At 31.6% G+C, this 15433-nt stretch overlaps 3 protein-coding genes across 3 annotated transcripts; 1 reads left to right on the forward strand and 2 right to left on the reverse strand.

The window, feature by feature from the left end:
* Positions 1 to 1512: 1512 nt before the first annotated feature.
* On the reverse strand, positions 1513 to 2643 carry LOC135960799 (pseudouridylate synthase TRUB2, mitochondrial). Its single transcript, XM_065512189.1, has 3 exons — positions 2463 to 2643; positions 2193 to 2399; positions 1513 to 2132 (listed from the first exon to the last, which is right to left on the reverse strand). Exons 1-3 carry the CDS (start codon positions 2590 to 2592, stop codon positions 1528 to 1530), a joined length of 942 nt encoding a protein of 313 aa, XP_065368261.1. The 5' UTR covers positions 2593 to 2643; the 3' UTR covers positions 1513 to 1527.
* A 413-nt stretch (positions 2644 to 3056) lies between these two features.
* l(2)k09848 (lethal (2) k09848) lies at positions 3057 to 4688 on the forward strand. The gene is made up of 4 exons (XM_065511562.1): positions 3057 to 3240; positions 3309 to 4012; positions 4079 to 4446; positions 4508 to 4688. The coding sequence occupies exons 1-4, from the start codon at positions 3153 to 3155 to the stop codon at positions 4668 to 4670; spliced, it is 1323 nt and encodes a 440-aa protein (XP_065367634.1). The 5' UTR covers positions 3057 to 3152; the 3' UTR covers positions 4671 to 4688.
* Positions 4689 to 4772: 84 nt separating this feature from the next.
* On the reverse strand, positions 4773 to 8235 carry ppk6 (pickpocket 6). Its single transcript, XM_065512647.1, has 6 exons — positions 8063 to 8235; positions 7802 to 8005; positions 7007 to 7746; positions 6832 to 6949; positions 6661 to 6770; positions 4773 to 4897 (listed from the first exon to the last, which is right to left on the reverse strand). Exons 1-6 carry the CDS (start codon positions 8224 to 8226, stop codon positions 4773 to 4775), a joined length of 1461 nt encoding a protein of 486 aa, XP_065368719.1. The 5' UTR covers positions 8227 to 8235.
* Positions 8236 to 15433: the final 7198 nt, after the last annotated feature.

Here is a 15433-nt window from a genome sequence, read left to right on the forward strand (position 1 = left end):
CAAAAACTTTTTCTTTAGAAAAAACTGTTGTCCCAAAAACTTTCTATTGAAAAAACTGTTGTCCCAAAACTTTTTCTATTGAAAAAACTGTTGTCCCAAAACTTTTTCTATTGAAAAAACTGTTGTCCCAAAACTTTTTCTATTGAAAAAACTGTTGTCCCAAAACTTTTTCTATTGAAAAAACTGTTGTCCCAAAACTTTTTCTATAGAAAAACTGTTGTCCCAAAACTTTTTCTATAGAAAAACTGTTGTCCCAAAACTTTTTCTATAGAAAAACTGTTGTCCCAAAACTTTTTCTATAGAAAAACTGTTGTCCCAAAACTTTTTCTATAGAAAAACTGTTGTCCCAAAACTTTTTCTATAGAAAAACTGTTGTCCCAAAACTTTTTCTATAGAAAAACTGTAGTCCCAAAACTTTTTCTATAGAAAAACTGTTGTCCCAAAACTTTTTCTATAGAAAAACTGTTGTCCCAAAACTTTTTCTATAGAAAAACTGTTGTCCCAAAACTTTTTCTATAGAAAAACTGTTGTCCCAAAACTTTTTCTATAGAAAAACTGTTGTCCCAAAACTTTTTCTATAGAAAAACTGTTGTCCCAAAACTTTTTCTATAGAAAAACTATTGTCCCAAAACTTTTTCTATAGAAAAACTATTGTCCCAAAACTTTTTCTATAGAAAAACTATTGTCCCAAAACTTTTTCTATAGAAAAACTATTGTCCCAAAACTTTTTCTATAGAAAAAGCTATTGTCCCAAAACTTTTTCTATAGAAAAAGCTATTGTCCCAAAACTTTTTCTATAGAAAAAGCTATTGTCCCAAAAATTTTTCTATAGAAAAAGCTATTGTCCCAAAAATTTTTCTATAGAAAAAGCTATTGTCCCAAAACTTTTTCTATAGAAAAAGCTATTGTCCCAAAACTTGTTCTATAGAAAAAGCTATTGTCCCAAAACTTTTTCTATAGAAAAAGCTATTGTCCCAAAACTTTTTCTATAGAAAAAGCTATTGTCCCAAAACTTTTTCTATAGAAAAAGCTATTGTCCCAAAACTTTTTCTATAGAAAAAGCTATTGTCCCAAAACTTTTTCTATAGAAAAAGCTATTGTCCCAAAACTTTTTCTATAGAAAAAGCTATTGTCCCAAAACTTTTTCTTTAGAAAAAGCTATTGTCCCAAAACTTTTTCTATAGAAAAAGCTATTGTCCCAAAACTTTTTCTTTAGAAAAAGCTATTGTCCCAAAACTTTTTCTATAGAAAAAGCTGTTTTCCCAAAATTTTTCTATAGAAAAAACTGTTGTCCCCAAACATTTTCTATAGAAAAACTGTTGTCCCCAAACATTTTCTATAGAAAAACTGTTGTTCCAAAACTTTCTATTGAAAACCGTTTATCCCACAACTCTTTCCATAGAAAACAGTCGCAAATTGTTTTATCAATAGAAAATTGTCTCCATATAGAAAATATGAACATAAATTTTGACTTTTTCTCCTTTTAAAAAACTCAACAACAAACCATTATTTATTTCTAATATCTTATCAATTCCTTAATTCTATTTTATCCTGCTTCAGCAGGAATGGATATTGCTGCAATATCTCCTTTTGTTCCCTCATATTTTTAACAATTCCCGCCAAATTCCAACCGTGTCGCAGCAAAGCATTTTCCACACCAAATTTGCCATGTCTTATACACCTTAGGCCGGAACAATGAGCCACCGTTTTTAATTCTATACCAATTTCATGTATCAAAGTGGCCAAATACTGTTCCGTTTCGTTGATGGCATGTATTTCCAATGTGAAGTTGGGCCTTTCGAAATCTATCAATTTAATGCCATAAATAACAGGCTGGCTATCGTTGGCCGGTCTTATAAGACCTTTGCAGGCAATTTCATAGGCCGCTTGTGACTGCATATCCACACCAGATAACTCGAACATTTTGCGTTGGTGGGAGGCTTGCAGGGAGGAGGCTAAAGCACTGAGACGATCGGCCTGTACATGTTTATAGTAGGCTTTGACGGTAACATGAGAATCGGGTAAATGGTTTTCAGTGGCTACACCCAGACAGCCGCTAACATGGTAGGCTCTTAAAGGGCGATTACGTTGTATGCGCATTGTTTGCCGCAGACCTTTGTTGAGGCCAAATACTAAAAAAGGAAAGAAATTATTATATATTATTTTATATTGGTTTGTTTAGAAAGACTTACACAATACACCGCTTGTGTGTTGTCCCAAGGAGGCCACCTGACTACAACGCATATCCTCGATTTCATAACGTGGTCCGGTACTTAATACACTTTCGGATAAATTCAAGTTATGTATCTTGCGTAAAATAGGATCTGCCGCTCCTCCAGACTCCAATAAGGGAGTTTGAGGCTTTTTGGGTTCTCGCTGGGAGTCCAAGTCATTAAGATCTGTTTAATAATTAGAAGCTGTTTAATGTTTTTATTAAATTTTAGTTAAAATTTTGGGCTCACCTCTACAAATATTATGTAAAATAGCCGACTTTACATGTTTCACTTTCATGCCAGCCGGCTTGTAGATATTTATTAAACCATTTAGGTGTTTAAATACTAAGGAGGCATCCTGTACTTTGGTTAGGGACATTTTTGCAGCAAGGATTTGTTGAGAAATGGTTAAATTTTTAATAATTTTAGATTTGTTTAAAAAATGTTAAAATGTTTGTTTTGATTTTTTATTCAACAGCTGTGTTGACAAGGCGAATTCATAAATAAATTCGCCTTGTGTATTGGGGTGGCCAGATGAAAAACAAAATAAAGGCTGTATAATGAAATATTGGTTTTATTATGAAATCGTTATTTAAGAAACAAATTTTTATATAAAAGAAGTTTGTTTTACTAAAAGTAGTTTATCTTTATAATTATTTTTGGAATTGCAATTGTTATTTAGTTTTTTTTATAATTAATTTTTAAATATTAAAGCACTGGCAACCTTATGATAAACTGTGTTTAGTTAGCTTAAGTATAATGAAGAGAGTTATTAAGTTGAAAGAGATTAATCAAACATCTGTTTTGTTATTATTCTCTTTACTTAGCACGTGTTGTTATTTCTCTGTTTATAGTCGTAAGAAATTGTTTTTAGCGGACAATTTCATTTAATTTTATACAAAAACCTAAAAATTATTAAACAAATTAATAGAAATCAAAATGAAGTGGACAACTGCGAATGTAAAAAATCCCATTTATGTAGAAAATCATGAAATTTATGTGGGCACACAAACGGGTTCCTTTAAAAGTAAGTTTTTCTATAATCATTCTAATTTGAACAAAATATTATAAATGTTTGCTACTTTTCCTATTCAGAACTAACGCCTGCCTACCAGGAGAATCCCTTTCAACAAAAAAATCTACAAAATTTAACAGAATTAACTAAAGAGTCACGCATTAGCGCTTTGGCATTTGCCAATGAAAATAAATCGGAAATTTTAATAGGTCGCCATCAGAAGACCGTACAAGTGCATTCGGTGCGCACAGAACAACAAGAATATACTTTGGATTTTGAACATGCTCCCGTCGTAGGTTTGGCACGTTTTGATAACAGTGTAGTTGCCGGTTTTGGCAATGGCCAGCTGCAGTGTTTGGCTGTTAATGAAGAGGGTGTAGATACAACCGTACATGGTTTCTCGCTAGACAAAGTGGGCGATGATATGGCTCACTTGAGACAATGTCCGGTGGAACGTAATTTAGTGGCTATTGGCGGTAAGGGTAGACAAAATAACCTTAAAGTCTTGGATATGGCGGCCGAGGGTAAACAAGTGTTTTCTTCGAAAAATTTACCCAACGACTTTTTGCAACTTGAGGTGCCGGTATGGGATAGTGATGTTGGTTTTATTGACTCACCTCATGTCTTGGCTACATGTTCGCGTCATGGTTATGTGCGTGTTTATGATACACGTAAGCAGAGAAGACCGGTTCAATTGTATGCTACGGAAGATCAAATGAGTTTTACTTCCTTGGCGGCTAATGGAAATTATATTTATACCGGTACTACAATGGGAGCCATGAAGGTAAGAATAGAAATATTTGTTCTATTGACTTTCTAACGAAAAACTAATTTTTTTCTAATTTTCCAGGCCTTTGACATACGCCGCATGAAGAATTTCGTTCACACCTACAAAGGTTTTACTGGTGGCATTAGTGATGTCTATGTAGATAACTCTGGCAAATACTTAGCCACTGCCTGTTTGGATCGTTATGTACGCGTACACAACACCGATTCTTGTGTACTCCTGTACCAGAGTTACGTCAAATCCAAAGCCACACGTGTTCTATTGCGTGAATCTTTGGAAAATCCCAATGCAAATGAAGATGATAAAGAAGCCGAAGGTGACGAAGAAGAGCTTCCAACAAAATCCAAACAAAAGAAAAATAAAAACTCCAAAGATGACGAATCGGAAGATGAGGAATATGAGGATATGTTTGAGAATATGCAAACGATAGTGTGAGTAATTTCTATAAAAATCTAAAGAATTTAGGAATTATAATGAATTTCTCTATTTTAGTGACACTGAAAAGGATGAGGAGGATGAAGAGCAAGAATCTAATGAGGAATTGGAAGCCGAAGTAAAAGCAAATGTAATTATAGAGGATACTAGTGTTGTAAAAAAAGCTTTAAAAAGAAAACCTTCCTCAAAAATTGTTAAGAATAAAAAGAAAAAGAATTGAGTTTCTTTAAATAATTTAGTTAACTATTTGTTTTCATTTTTGGGATGCAAGATTCATATATTTTAAGGTAATTGAAATAAGATTATTAATTTGAAATCCATTTCACTGCATTAAGACTTTGCGCATTTGATAGTTGACCCTCAAACGATAAGTGCAGTAGTAGAAAAACTCCACCACCGACACCATGCTGAGACCCAGACATAGATTGAAAACGCCACCCAAGTCAGCTGTAAGCAAAGAAAGGAATATTCAATGGAAGGGGTTTATAAAGTCTTTGTGTAGTTTCAATTGAAGCTTTTCCTTCAGTCATATTTTAGCTTCAATCGTAGGTCTTTATTCAGTCATATTTTAGCTTCAATCGTTTGTTTTTATTCAGCCATTTTTTAGCTTCAATCGTAGGTCTTTATTCAGTCATATTTTTAGCTTCAATCGTAGGGGTTTTTTCAGCCATATTTTTGCTTCAATCTGAGGTCTTTATTCAGTCATATTTTAGCTTCAATCGTTGGTCTTTATTCAGTCATATTTTAGCTTCAATCTCAGGTCTTTATTCAGTCATATTTTTGCTTCAATCGTAGGTCTTTATTCAGTCATATTTTTGCTTAAATCTGTGATCTTTATTCAGCCATATTTTAGCTTCAATCGTTGGTCTTTATTCAGTCATATTTTTACTTCAATCTGAGGTCTTTATTCAGTCATATTTTAGCTTCAATCGTTGGTCTTTATTCAGTCATATTTTTACTTCAATCTGAGGTTTTTATTCAGTCATATTTTAGCTTCAATCGTAGATCTTTATTCAGTCATATTGTAGCTTCAATCGTAGGTCTTTATTCAGCCATATTTTAACTTCAATCTGAGGTCTTTATTCTGTCATATTGTTGCTTCAATAGTAGGGGATTATTCAGTCATATTTTAGCTTCAATCGTAGTTCTTTAATCAGACATATTTTTGCTTCAATCATAGGTCTTTATTCAGTCATATTTTAGCTTCAATCTCAGGTCTTTATTCAGTAATATTTTAGCTTAAATCTGAGGTCTTTATTCAGTCATATTTTAACTTCAATCGTATGTCTTTATTCAGTCATGTTTTTGCTTAAATCTGTGATCTTTATTCAGCCATATTTTTACTTCAATCTGAGGTCTTTATTCAGTCATATTTTAGCTTCAATCGTTGGTCTTTATTCAGTCATATTTTAACTTCAATCGTTGGTCTTTATTCAGTCATATTTTAGCTTCAATCGTAGGTCTTTATTCAGTCATATTTCGGCATTAATCTGAGGTCTTTATTCAGTCATATTTCGGCATTAATCTGAGGTCTTTATTCAGTCATATTTTTGCTTCAATCTGAGGTCTTACTTTTATTTCAATCGTTGCTCTTTATTCAGTCATATTTTAGCTTCAGTCGTATGTTTGCTTCAATCGTAGGTCTTTATTCAGACATATTTTAATTTTAATCGTTGGTCTTTATTCAGTCATATTTTAGCTTCAATCCTTGGTCTTTATTGAGTCATATTTTTGCTTCAATCGTAGTTCTTTATTTAGACATATGTTAGCTGCAATCGTAGGTCTTCATACAGTCATATTTTTGCTTCAATCGTTGGTATTTATTCAGTCTTAATTTTGTTTCAATCGTTGGTCTTTATTCAGTCATATGTTAGCTTCAATCGTTGGTCTTTATTTAGTCATATTTTAGCTTCAATCGTAAGTCTTTATTCGATTATATTTTAGCTTCAATCTGAGGTCTTTATTCAGTCATATTTTTGCTTCAATCGTAGGATTTTATACAGTCATATTTTAGCGTTAATCAGAGGTATTTCTACAGTCGTATTTTAGCTTCAATCGTAGGTCTTTATTCAATCATATTTTAGCTTCAATCTGAGGTCTTTATTAAGTCATATTTTTGCTTCAATCGTAGGTCTTTAGTCAGTCTTATTTTTGCTTCAATTCAAGTGAAGATAAGAAAAACCTTTCACTATTTTTCATATTGTACTCACACAATAAACCAATCCAGGACATAACAGTCACCTTGTGAATAGCCGGCACTACCTGTTTGGCCAAATAAACCCGTACTATGAACGAGTCTTTGGTAAAGTTGGTAAAAGAACTAAAATAATTAAAATTCTAATAATAAATAACTCAAGAATCAGTTACAAAAATATACTAACTAAAGTGAGCTAATCGAATAATTGTGAAGCAATAGATCTGTTTTATAGGCCAATGTCGAGTAAGTGACGTCATAGCAATTGGGTAAACACTGATCGCATTTGGCGCTTTTAAAAGTGTCTGAAAAAGAAAAACAATCAACTTAATTTAAGAATAATTTTCTATATTTTCACTCACCATACTCATTCGAATAACACATAGAATCATTAAGTTTACACTCATACTCAGCCTTGCCATTGGGCAAATGATAAGGCTGACATTTACACTTCTGCATGATAAGCTGACTTTGACAGGCCACCAGACAAGATGCCTGGCGATAACTACTCAACGCCAAATCATCGGATATTAAACAATCACGCTTACGTTCTGATAACTCTAAAACCTCTTTCGAGGAACTCTGTACGGTGGGAGAAATTTCTACAAAACTCTCTGAATTCGAAGTGATGGTCACCGATGTGGTAGATTCCGTTACAAAATCCATAGGATGATGGACCAAAACTATTAAGCCGGTAGAAAGATTACGCTCGGAACCCTCTACTCCTATAAATAAAAGGCCGCCATCGACGCCAAAGATATTGGAGGAGAAGGGTACATACGATTGATTACGGGGATTATAGTTGAAGGAACAACATGGTCCTAGATAAGAGGTGGTGGGTATAAATGATAGATATTCATGATTTTGACGGCAGGGGAATTCATTGCCGCCCCAAAAACAGCGTTTGACAAAATCATCGCAACTGGCACAGACTTGCATGGCGGCTTCGTATAGAGTGACATTATTGTAACGCAAAACGGCATCGGTGGTTTCGTATACAGTATTGTTGTTGTTGGGAGCAGCCCAGCCCTGATCGGTAAAGGCATTGAGGTATTCGAAACCGGCTGCCACCTCATCGATGTTGTATTTGTCGGGTATGTCGCTATATAAAGGAAGTTATAGGGAAACTCTTTTGTTTTGTTTTAAAGATAACTTACAGCGTTTTAATGTAACGCCTTACACGCTCCACATTCACCACTTTGGGACTGCAAATGGTGACCCCGGGAAAAGCCACATCCGTAATGGGTAAATCATTTGAAATTGTATTCAAAATGGGATAGGAATAGAACTTCAACCACAATTGCAAAGACAAATAGACGCCACATAAGAAAAGTATAATCATAACCGAAGACCAGCACCATCTAAAATCATATTCAAACTTTCAACATCTTCCCAAAATTCTTAGTTTCGTAAACCACCTTGATATTCCCTCTGTACGATGAGGCCTTAATAACCATATTCCACTGACTCTAGTGCGTCTTGTATACTCCCAAAATGTATCATCAATGGCGGCATGTAAGCAACTCCACCAACTTGAGCATTTTTTCTCTGATTCTTTTTTAATTTTATTATTTAAAGGCATTTTTTTACAATTGTTTTCTTTGTTTTTTTTTTCCTAAAACAAACACTTGGCTGTTGTATCCTTGAAAGACTGAAATTTATTTTGAAATTCAATTCCCTCCAGAGTATTTGGTGAGTGTGTGGTGTATTCGCCATAAATAAAGCTTATTAATTGATTTATTTCATATAGTTTTAATTACAAATTAGTATCACATTGTCATTATTAACAATTATGTACTTTTTTTTGGAGGGGGAATTTTCAGTTAATTGCTACATGATACTAATGATGGTAAAGGCTTCTTTTTTAAAAGTTGTAGGTAAATAATATGGAATGTTGTAAATTGTGGCTAAAAATATTTCTGGTAAAGTAGACAGTATCTTTAATTACCGGAATATTTTGAAATTGGAGTAAATTTTGTAATGATTTACTGCTTGTGTTCTTATAAAATACTATGGAAAATAAAACAGTCATATTTTAAGTCTTTACGCAGTCATATTTTAGCTTCAATAGTAGGGTTTTATAAAGTCATAGTTTTGTTTTATGTGTACATATTTTATAATTGATTGACTTTCTGTAGTCATATTTTGTGGAGTCATATTTTAGCTCCAAATACAGTCTTAATTAAGCTTTAATTTATGGTCTTTATAGAGTCCCATTTTAGGTTCAATTGAAGTTATTTATACCTATATGTTTAGCTCCACTTGATAGCCTTTATACAATCATAATTCAGCTACAATCGTAGGTCTTTATACAGCCATATTTTAGCTGCAATCGTAGGTCCTTATTCAATCATATCTTTGCTTCAATCTGAGGACTTTATTCAGTCGTATTATATCTTCAATCGGAGGTCTTTATACAGTCATATTTCAGTCACATTTTAGCTTCAATCTGAGTTATTTATTCAGTCATAATATAGTTTCAATCGCTGGTCTTTATACAGTCTTATTTTAGCTTCAATCGTAGGTCTTTATACCGTCTTATTTTATCTTCAATCGTAGGACTTTATAACGTCTTAATACACTGGTGCATATTCCTATAAACGCCGATCGACTTAGAATCAGATGTCCGTCCGTCCGTCTGGTTGGCTGGCTGTCCATTTAAACCTTGTGCGCAGAGTACAGGTCGCAATTTTGAAGATATTTCTATCAAATTTGGTAAATATTATTTTTTCGGCCCAAGGACCAAGCCTGTTGAAACTGGCTGAAATCGGTCCATTATTTCACCTAGCCCCCATACAAATGTCCTTCCGAAATTGGATTTTATCGGTCATAAATGTTTAATTTATAAATGTATCTCCACAAATTGCGCTCCAAATAAGTTTTATATATACAAAATTCATGTCACCAAATTTTGTTACGATCAGTTCATAATTAGTCATAGCTCCCATATAGACCCGCTTTCGAAAATCACTTTAACGTTCATACAACTCTTAAAAATGTTGGTATACTCACAAAATTCAACATAGTAAACTTTCATAGAGACATAAATCACACGACCTAATTTCACGGTGATCGGTCCATAATTGGTCATAGCCCCCATATAAGGCCCACTTCCGAAAATCATTCAAAAATATAAATAATTGAAATTTTAAAAGAAAAATGTTTTTGCTCTTTTACTTAGTGTAGGTTATTATATGGTCGGGCTTGACGTTTAATCAAGAAAAGGAGCTCGATTTGTGATCACTCATATTTCTGACCAAAAATCGATCTTTTTATATAAAAACTCAAAATATCTAAATTCGTTTATAACTTGGCCAATAAGCGTTTCTGTGATCAATGATATTTCTGAACACAAATCGATTTTTTTATATAAAAACTCACAATATCTAAAATCGATAGTAACTTGGCCAATAAGCGTTTAATCAAGAAAATGAGCTCGATCTGTGATCACTCATATTTCTGACCAAAAAATGTTTTTTTATATAAAATCTCAAAATATCTAAATTCACTAATAACTTGGCCATAAGCGTTTAATCAAGAAAAGGACCTCGTTCTGTGATCACTGATATTTCTGGCCAAAAATCGATTTTTTATATAAAAACTCACAATATCTAAAATCGTTAGTAACTTGGCCAATAAGCGTTTAATCAAGAAAACGAGCTCGATCTGTGATCACTCATATTTCTGAACAAAAATCGATTTTTTTATATAACAAGTAAGAGAGCTATATTCGGCTGTGCCGAATCTTATATACCCTTCACCAAATTATACTTTAAAATAATTTTTTTTAAATATTTTTAGGTAAACAAAATTTAATTTTTTTTAATTGTTTTTCAAAAATTTTTTTTTAAATTGTTTTTTAATTTTTTTTAAAAAAAGTTTTTTCCAAATTTTTTAAAAAAAATTTTTTTTTTAGTTTTTAAAAATTTTTGGATGAAAAAAAATTTGGGTTAAAAAATATTTTTCCCGATTTGACCCATTGTAGGTCCAACTTACTATAGCCTTATCTACATCGTTGCAATGGACTTTGAAATATGTATCATTAGATATCCATATTGTCTATATTAATGACTTAGTAATCCAGATATAGATCAAAAATCGAGGTTGTCCCGGTTTTTTGCTCATATATCCGTTATTTATGGACTGATTTTGCTGATTTTAAATAGCAAACTTCTCGAAAGCATGTCTGATAGAATTATTGAAGATTTGGATCCCGAAGATATCTGGGGTCTTCAGAAAATTGATTTCAACAGACAGACGGACAGACAGACGGACATGGCTTAATCGACTTCGCTATCTGTAAGAATCCAGAATATATATACAGTACGGGCTCGATTTGTGCAACTACCTATTATTGCAACTGACCGATTAGCGCAACAGCCTATTTTTTAACATTAGAGTCTTTATAACTGCAACTTTTTTCAAAAAACAGACGCGATAAGTGCAACTTTATTTTTTTTCATATGTGATATTATTCAGAAGTTATTCTATTCTCTATTTATTCTGGTTGTTTTTTTAATCAGAAGCGTAATTCAAAACTATTTGCCAAATCATAGGCACCTAAAAAATACTTTCACGGCGACACTGCTCTCATAAAGAATTTTGACTGTTTATTCAGTTATTTTTTATTAAAAGATTTATTTACACCATTTATTTTTACTTTGTTTTGTTTAATATATGAATTAATTACATTTTGTTAATTAAGTTGCATGTTTTTGTTAAAAAAAAATAAAAATAATAGCATATATAGTGGTTGCTTATTGCAACATTTCGAATATCGCAACAACCTCGATTTCCTTTCGGTTGCGCAAATCGAGCCCGTACTGTACTTTATAGGGTCGGAAATGAAAAAAGGAGAAATTACAAACGTGAAGGGTATATAAATTTGCTAATAACTTGTCCAATAAGCGTTTAATCAAGAAAAGGAGCTCGATCTGTCAGACACCAGACTTATGTTCTATGTATATTTTATTCTATGACCATAAAATTCATTGTAATTATAAAAAAAAACCTATATGAATAAAAATTATTGTTCAACAATACGTTTTTTTTTCTTTTTAACTATTTTTACCCATTTTAAACCGTTTCTCACAAATCGAACACAAGAATTTTTTTAATTTGACAGGACAACGTCTGTCTATAGAAGATAGATAGTTGCTCAGTTTCTGTCTAAATGTGGGTTGATTTTCTGCCACTACCTAAATATACATATCTATTTATTCATTTCTACTAATTTCCGTAATTAATTTATCCACTCAAATCAAAAACGATGATTACAAATTATAACAAATTAACACGGTCGTAAATTAATGCCCATAATAATAATTGTGACAGTTAACAAATATGTAGATTCCTGTTCCATTTCATTGAATTCCCTTTTTTATTAAGGACATTGACAACAATTAATAGAATATTTACACAGTCATTAGATGGTAAAGACAAAACCATACAAGGACATTTACATGCCAACTCAACTAACTCAAACATAATTTAATACATTTTTATTATATTTATTATAACTACATATGTATTAATATAAACATATTTACATGTGTTAATGGGATTTATTATTTATATTATTTTCCAGTTCCAAGTATTTCCTCTTGCTGTCTGTCACCACAAAGAAACAATGAAAGAAATTCCATTAAAAAACATAAACCAGAGATAATTTGTTTGTGGGAGTTTTTGTTTCTTCTTTTTTTATGGGCATCAGGACATTAACAGTAAAATCTGTTAATACTGGTCTATTTAACTTCATTACATCCTTTAGATTTCTATCTTTCTTTGTTTTTATCACTGTAAATACTTATAGTTTTTATATTTCAACTCTAGCCCCTCTCTGTATGCAACAGAAAAGGTTGACATTCTCTAACTGTTTCTTATGTTATAAAGAAGAAGAAACAATGCCGGACACCTTCTTCTTCCTTTTTGTTTACACTGATACTCTTATACTCTTGTTAATTGACATAATACTTGTCTGTCTCCTTTTTGTTGGCTGGTTTGTTTGGAAGTGTTAAAGCATATTTGCTGAAATCGTAGCACAGTGGTTAGGGAACTTGGAAAAAGCATGAAATATAATATATTTCATGCAAAATGTGTTACACCAAACATTCTGTTAAGTCTCACTATGTATTTGAATTCAAAATTTACATTTGATATGTTAGTAACATTTTGCATGAAATACTTATATGAAACAAGTAAGTGAGCTATATTCGCTGTGCCGAATTATACTATTTTTTTTAATTTTTTGTAAATTTTTTTTTCAATTGTTATTTTAATTATTTTTTTTTTAAATTTAAATTTGTTTTTGTTTTTTAAATTTTTTTTGAGAAAAAAAAAATTCTGGTTAAAATTTTTTGTAAAATTTTTTTTCAATTGTTATTTTAAATTTAAAAAAACTGTTTTCTTTTTTCAATTTTTTTTTTGAGAAAAAAATTCGGGTTAACATTTTTTTTCCGATTTTGATCCATTGTAGGTCCAACTTACTATGGTCTTATATACGTCGTTGAAATATCTATCATTAGGTATCCACATTGTCTATATTAATGACTTAGTAATCCAGATATAGGTTAAAAATCGAGATTGTTCTGGTTTTTTCCTCATATCTCAGCCATTTGTGGACCGATTTTGCTGATTTTAAATAGGAAACTTCTCGAAAGCATGTCCGACAGAATTATTGAAGATTTGGATCCCGAAGATATCTGGGGTCTTCAGAAAATTGATTTCAACAAACAGACGGACAGACAGACATGGCTTAATCAACTTAAGGATCCAGAATATATATACTTTATAGGGTCGGAAAATTATATTGTGGAAATTACAAACAGAATGACAAACTTCTATATACCCTTCTCACGAAGGTGAAGGGTATAAAAACGTAAAAATTTTTCAAAGGGCGCAAGGTTTGTGGAACTTCTGAGGAGTAAATAAAGGCTTTTTATATAAGTATTTGATATTGGTGAAAACCTTAGGTCTTGAGGATTGATATTTTAGGGAAATTAAATAATTCTATAAATTTTTGCCAAAAATCTTTATAATATGGTGATTTTCCATAAATAAAAATATAAAATTTGAATTAATGTAAAATTTTAAAGGTTAATGATATCATAATAAAATTTGGAACTAATATAGACTCAATTGTCCTTAAATCAACGGCATTATAAGTTTTGACATTTGTATACCGTTCACCTTCTTGAGAAGGGTATATATAAGTTTGTCATTCCGTTTGTAATTTCCACAATATAATTTTCCGACCCTATATATTCTGGATCCTTATAGATAGCGGAGACGATTAAGCCATGTCCGTCTGTCTGTCCGTCTGTTTGTTGAAATTAATTTTCTAAAGACCCCAGATATCTTCGGGATCCAAATCTTCAATAATTCTTTCAGACATGCTTTCGAGAAGTTTCCTATTTCAAATCAGCAAAATCGGTCCACAAATGGCTGAGATATGAGGAAAAAACCTCGATTTTGTACCTATTTTTGACCTATATATGGATTACTAAGTCATTAATATAGACAATATGGATATCTAATGATAGATATTTCAAAGACCTTGGCAACGACGAATATAAGTTGGACCTACAATGGGTCAAAATCGGAAAAAATATTTTTTAACCCGATTTTTTTTTCATCAAAAAAAAAAAAAAATTTAATTTAAAAAAAAAAAAATTTAAATGACAATTCGAAAAAAAAAAATTCCAAAAAATAAAAAAAATAAATTTTGTTTACCTAAAAATAATTAAAATTTGTATTTTGAAGCATAATTTGGTGAAGGGTATATAAGATTCGGCACAGCCGAATATAGCTCTCTATTATATTTTCAAATACCGAAATTCCTAAAACGTGGAAAATGTTTTCAAAAACTGATTTTTTTTAAAAAAGTGATGTTATTTACCATGTGATAGTAAAAAAACTTTGCAATTATTAAAGTAGCTTTTTGAGGATCGTTGCTTTCGTTGCCTTCTTAGAATTTTTTACGCGAATCTAAAATTTTTTTTAAAAATTGGTCAACTTTGGATAGGTCTGGGGGGTGTTGTGTCCGCTTAAGTAAGCCAAAATTTTCGTTACACGCTTTTGCATTAAATTCTCTTTTCGGATCATATAAAAATTGTATATGGTCCCGAAGAAAATTTGTTTCTACAAAACAAAAAATATATGGTCCTTTTTGGGACAAAAACTTAAAAAATACAAAATAGGCCCGCCACATCTAAAAAACCATAAAAAGATCGAGCATAATTAAAAAAAAAATAAATCAATAAACCTAAATATCTCTTCAACTAATAGGGATAATCTACACATGTATATTTTTTGTAGATCTTCTTAAGCACTATTTATATTTGAAATTTCAGCTCATTCGGATCATAAATGGATTTTTAAAGATTTTTTTAAAAAAATTTGAGACCCGAGGTGACCAACTTTAAGGGGCAACGCACTGGATGCTGAATAACTGCAAAGCAACTCGCAAACACCTCAGTTCCAACTTTTTGAAATTTCGTAACAATATCTGCAATTGTTCTTGAGATACAAAATTATTTCCCAAAAAAAATGTTTCTAAACCACTGTGCCACAGTGGATGAGGTGTCTGTCCTATGTGCTTGGCTTGTAGTGCTGGGTAAGTGTAAGTTGTTTAGAATGTCTCAAAATTAAATCAAAACAAATGTTTGTTTCTTATTATGACTGAAGTACACGGAAAAGGACGAATAATATGAAGGAAGATTTCAAAAAGGGTTTGCCATTAATTTGTTTAGGTTTCAACAAATTACAAAGGAAGTTCAAAATATAGGACC

Source organism: Calliphora vicina, chromosome 5 (assembly GCF_958450345.1).
Source record: "Calliphora vicina chromosome 5, idCalVici1.1, whole genome shotgun sequence".
NCBI lineage: Eukaryota > Metazoa > Arthropoda > Insecta > Diptera > Calliphoridae > Calliphora > Calliphora vicina.

Bases quoted from the DNA above. Each gene is read 5' to 3' on its own strand.
- ppk6 (XM_065512647.1), bottom strand. From the start codon at position 8,226: ATGCCTTTAAATAATAAAATTAAAAAAGAATCAGAGAAAAAATGCTCA. The intron at 6,771-6,831 runs GTTAGTATATTT...TAATTATTTTAG, and splicing joins TATTCGATTAGCTCACTTTA to TTCTTTTACCAACTTTACCA. The intron at 4,898-6,660 runs GTGAGTACAATA...CTTTGCTTACAG, and splicing joins GTCCTGGATTGGTTTATTGT to CTGACTTGGGTGGCGTTTTC.
- LOC135960799 (XM_065512189.1), bottom strand. From the start codon at position 2,592: ATGTCCCTAACCAAAGTACAGGATGCCTCCTTAGTATTTAAACACCTA. The intron at 2,400-2,462 runs GTGAGCCCAAAA...ATTATTAAACAG, and splicing joins TTTACATAATATTTGTAGAG to ATCTTAATGACTTGGACTCC. The intron at 2,133-2,192 runs GTAAGTCTTTCT...TTCCTTTTTTAG, and splicing joins ACACACAAGCGGTGTATTGT to TATTTGGCCTCAACAAAGGT.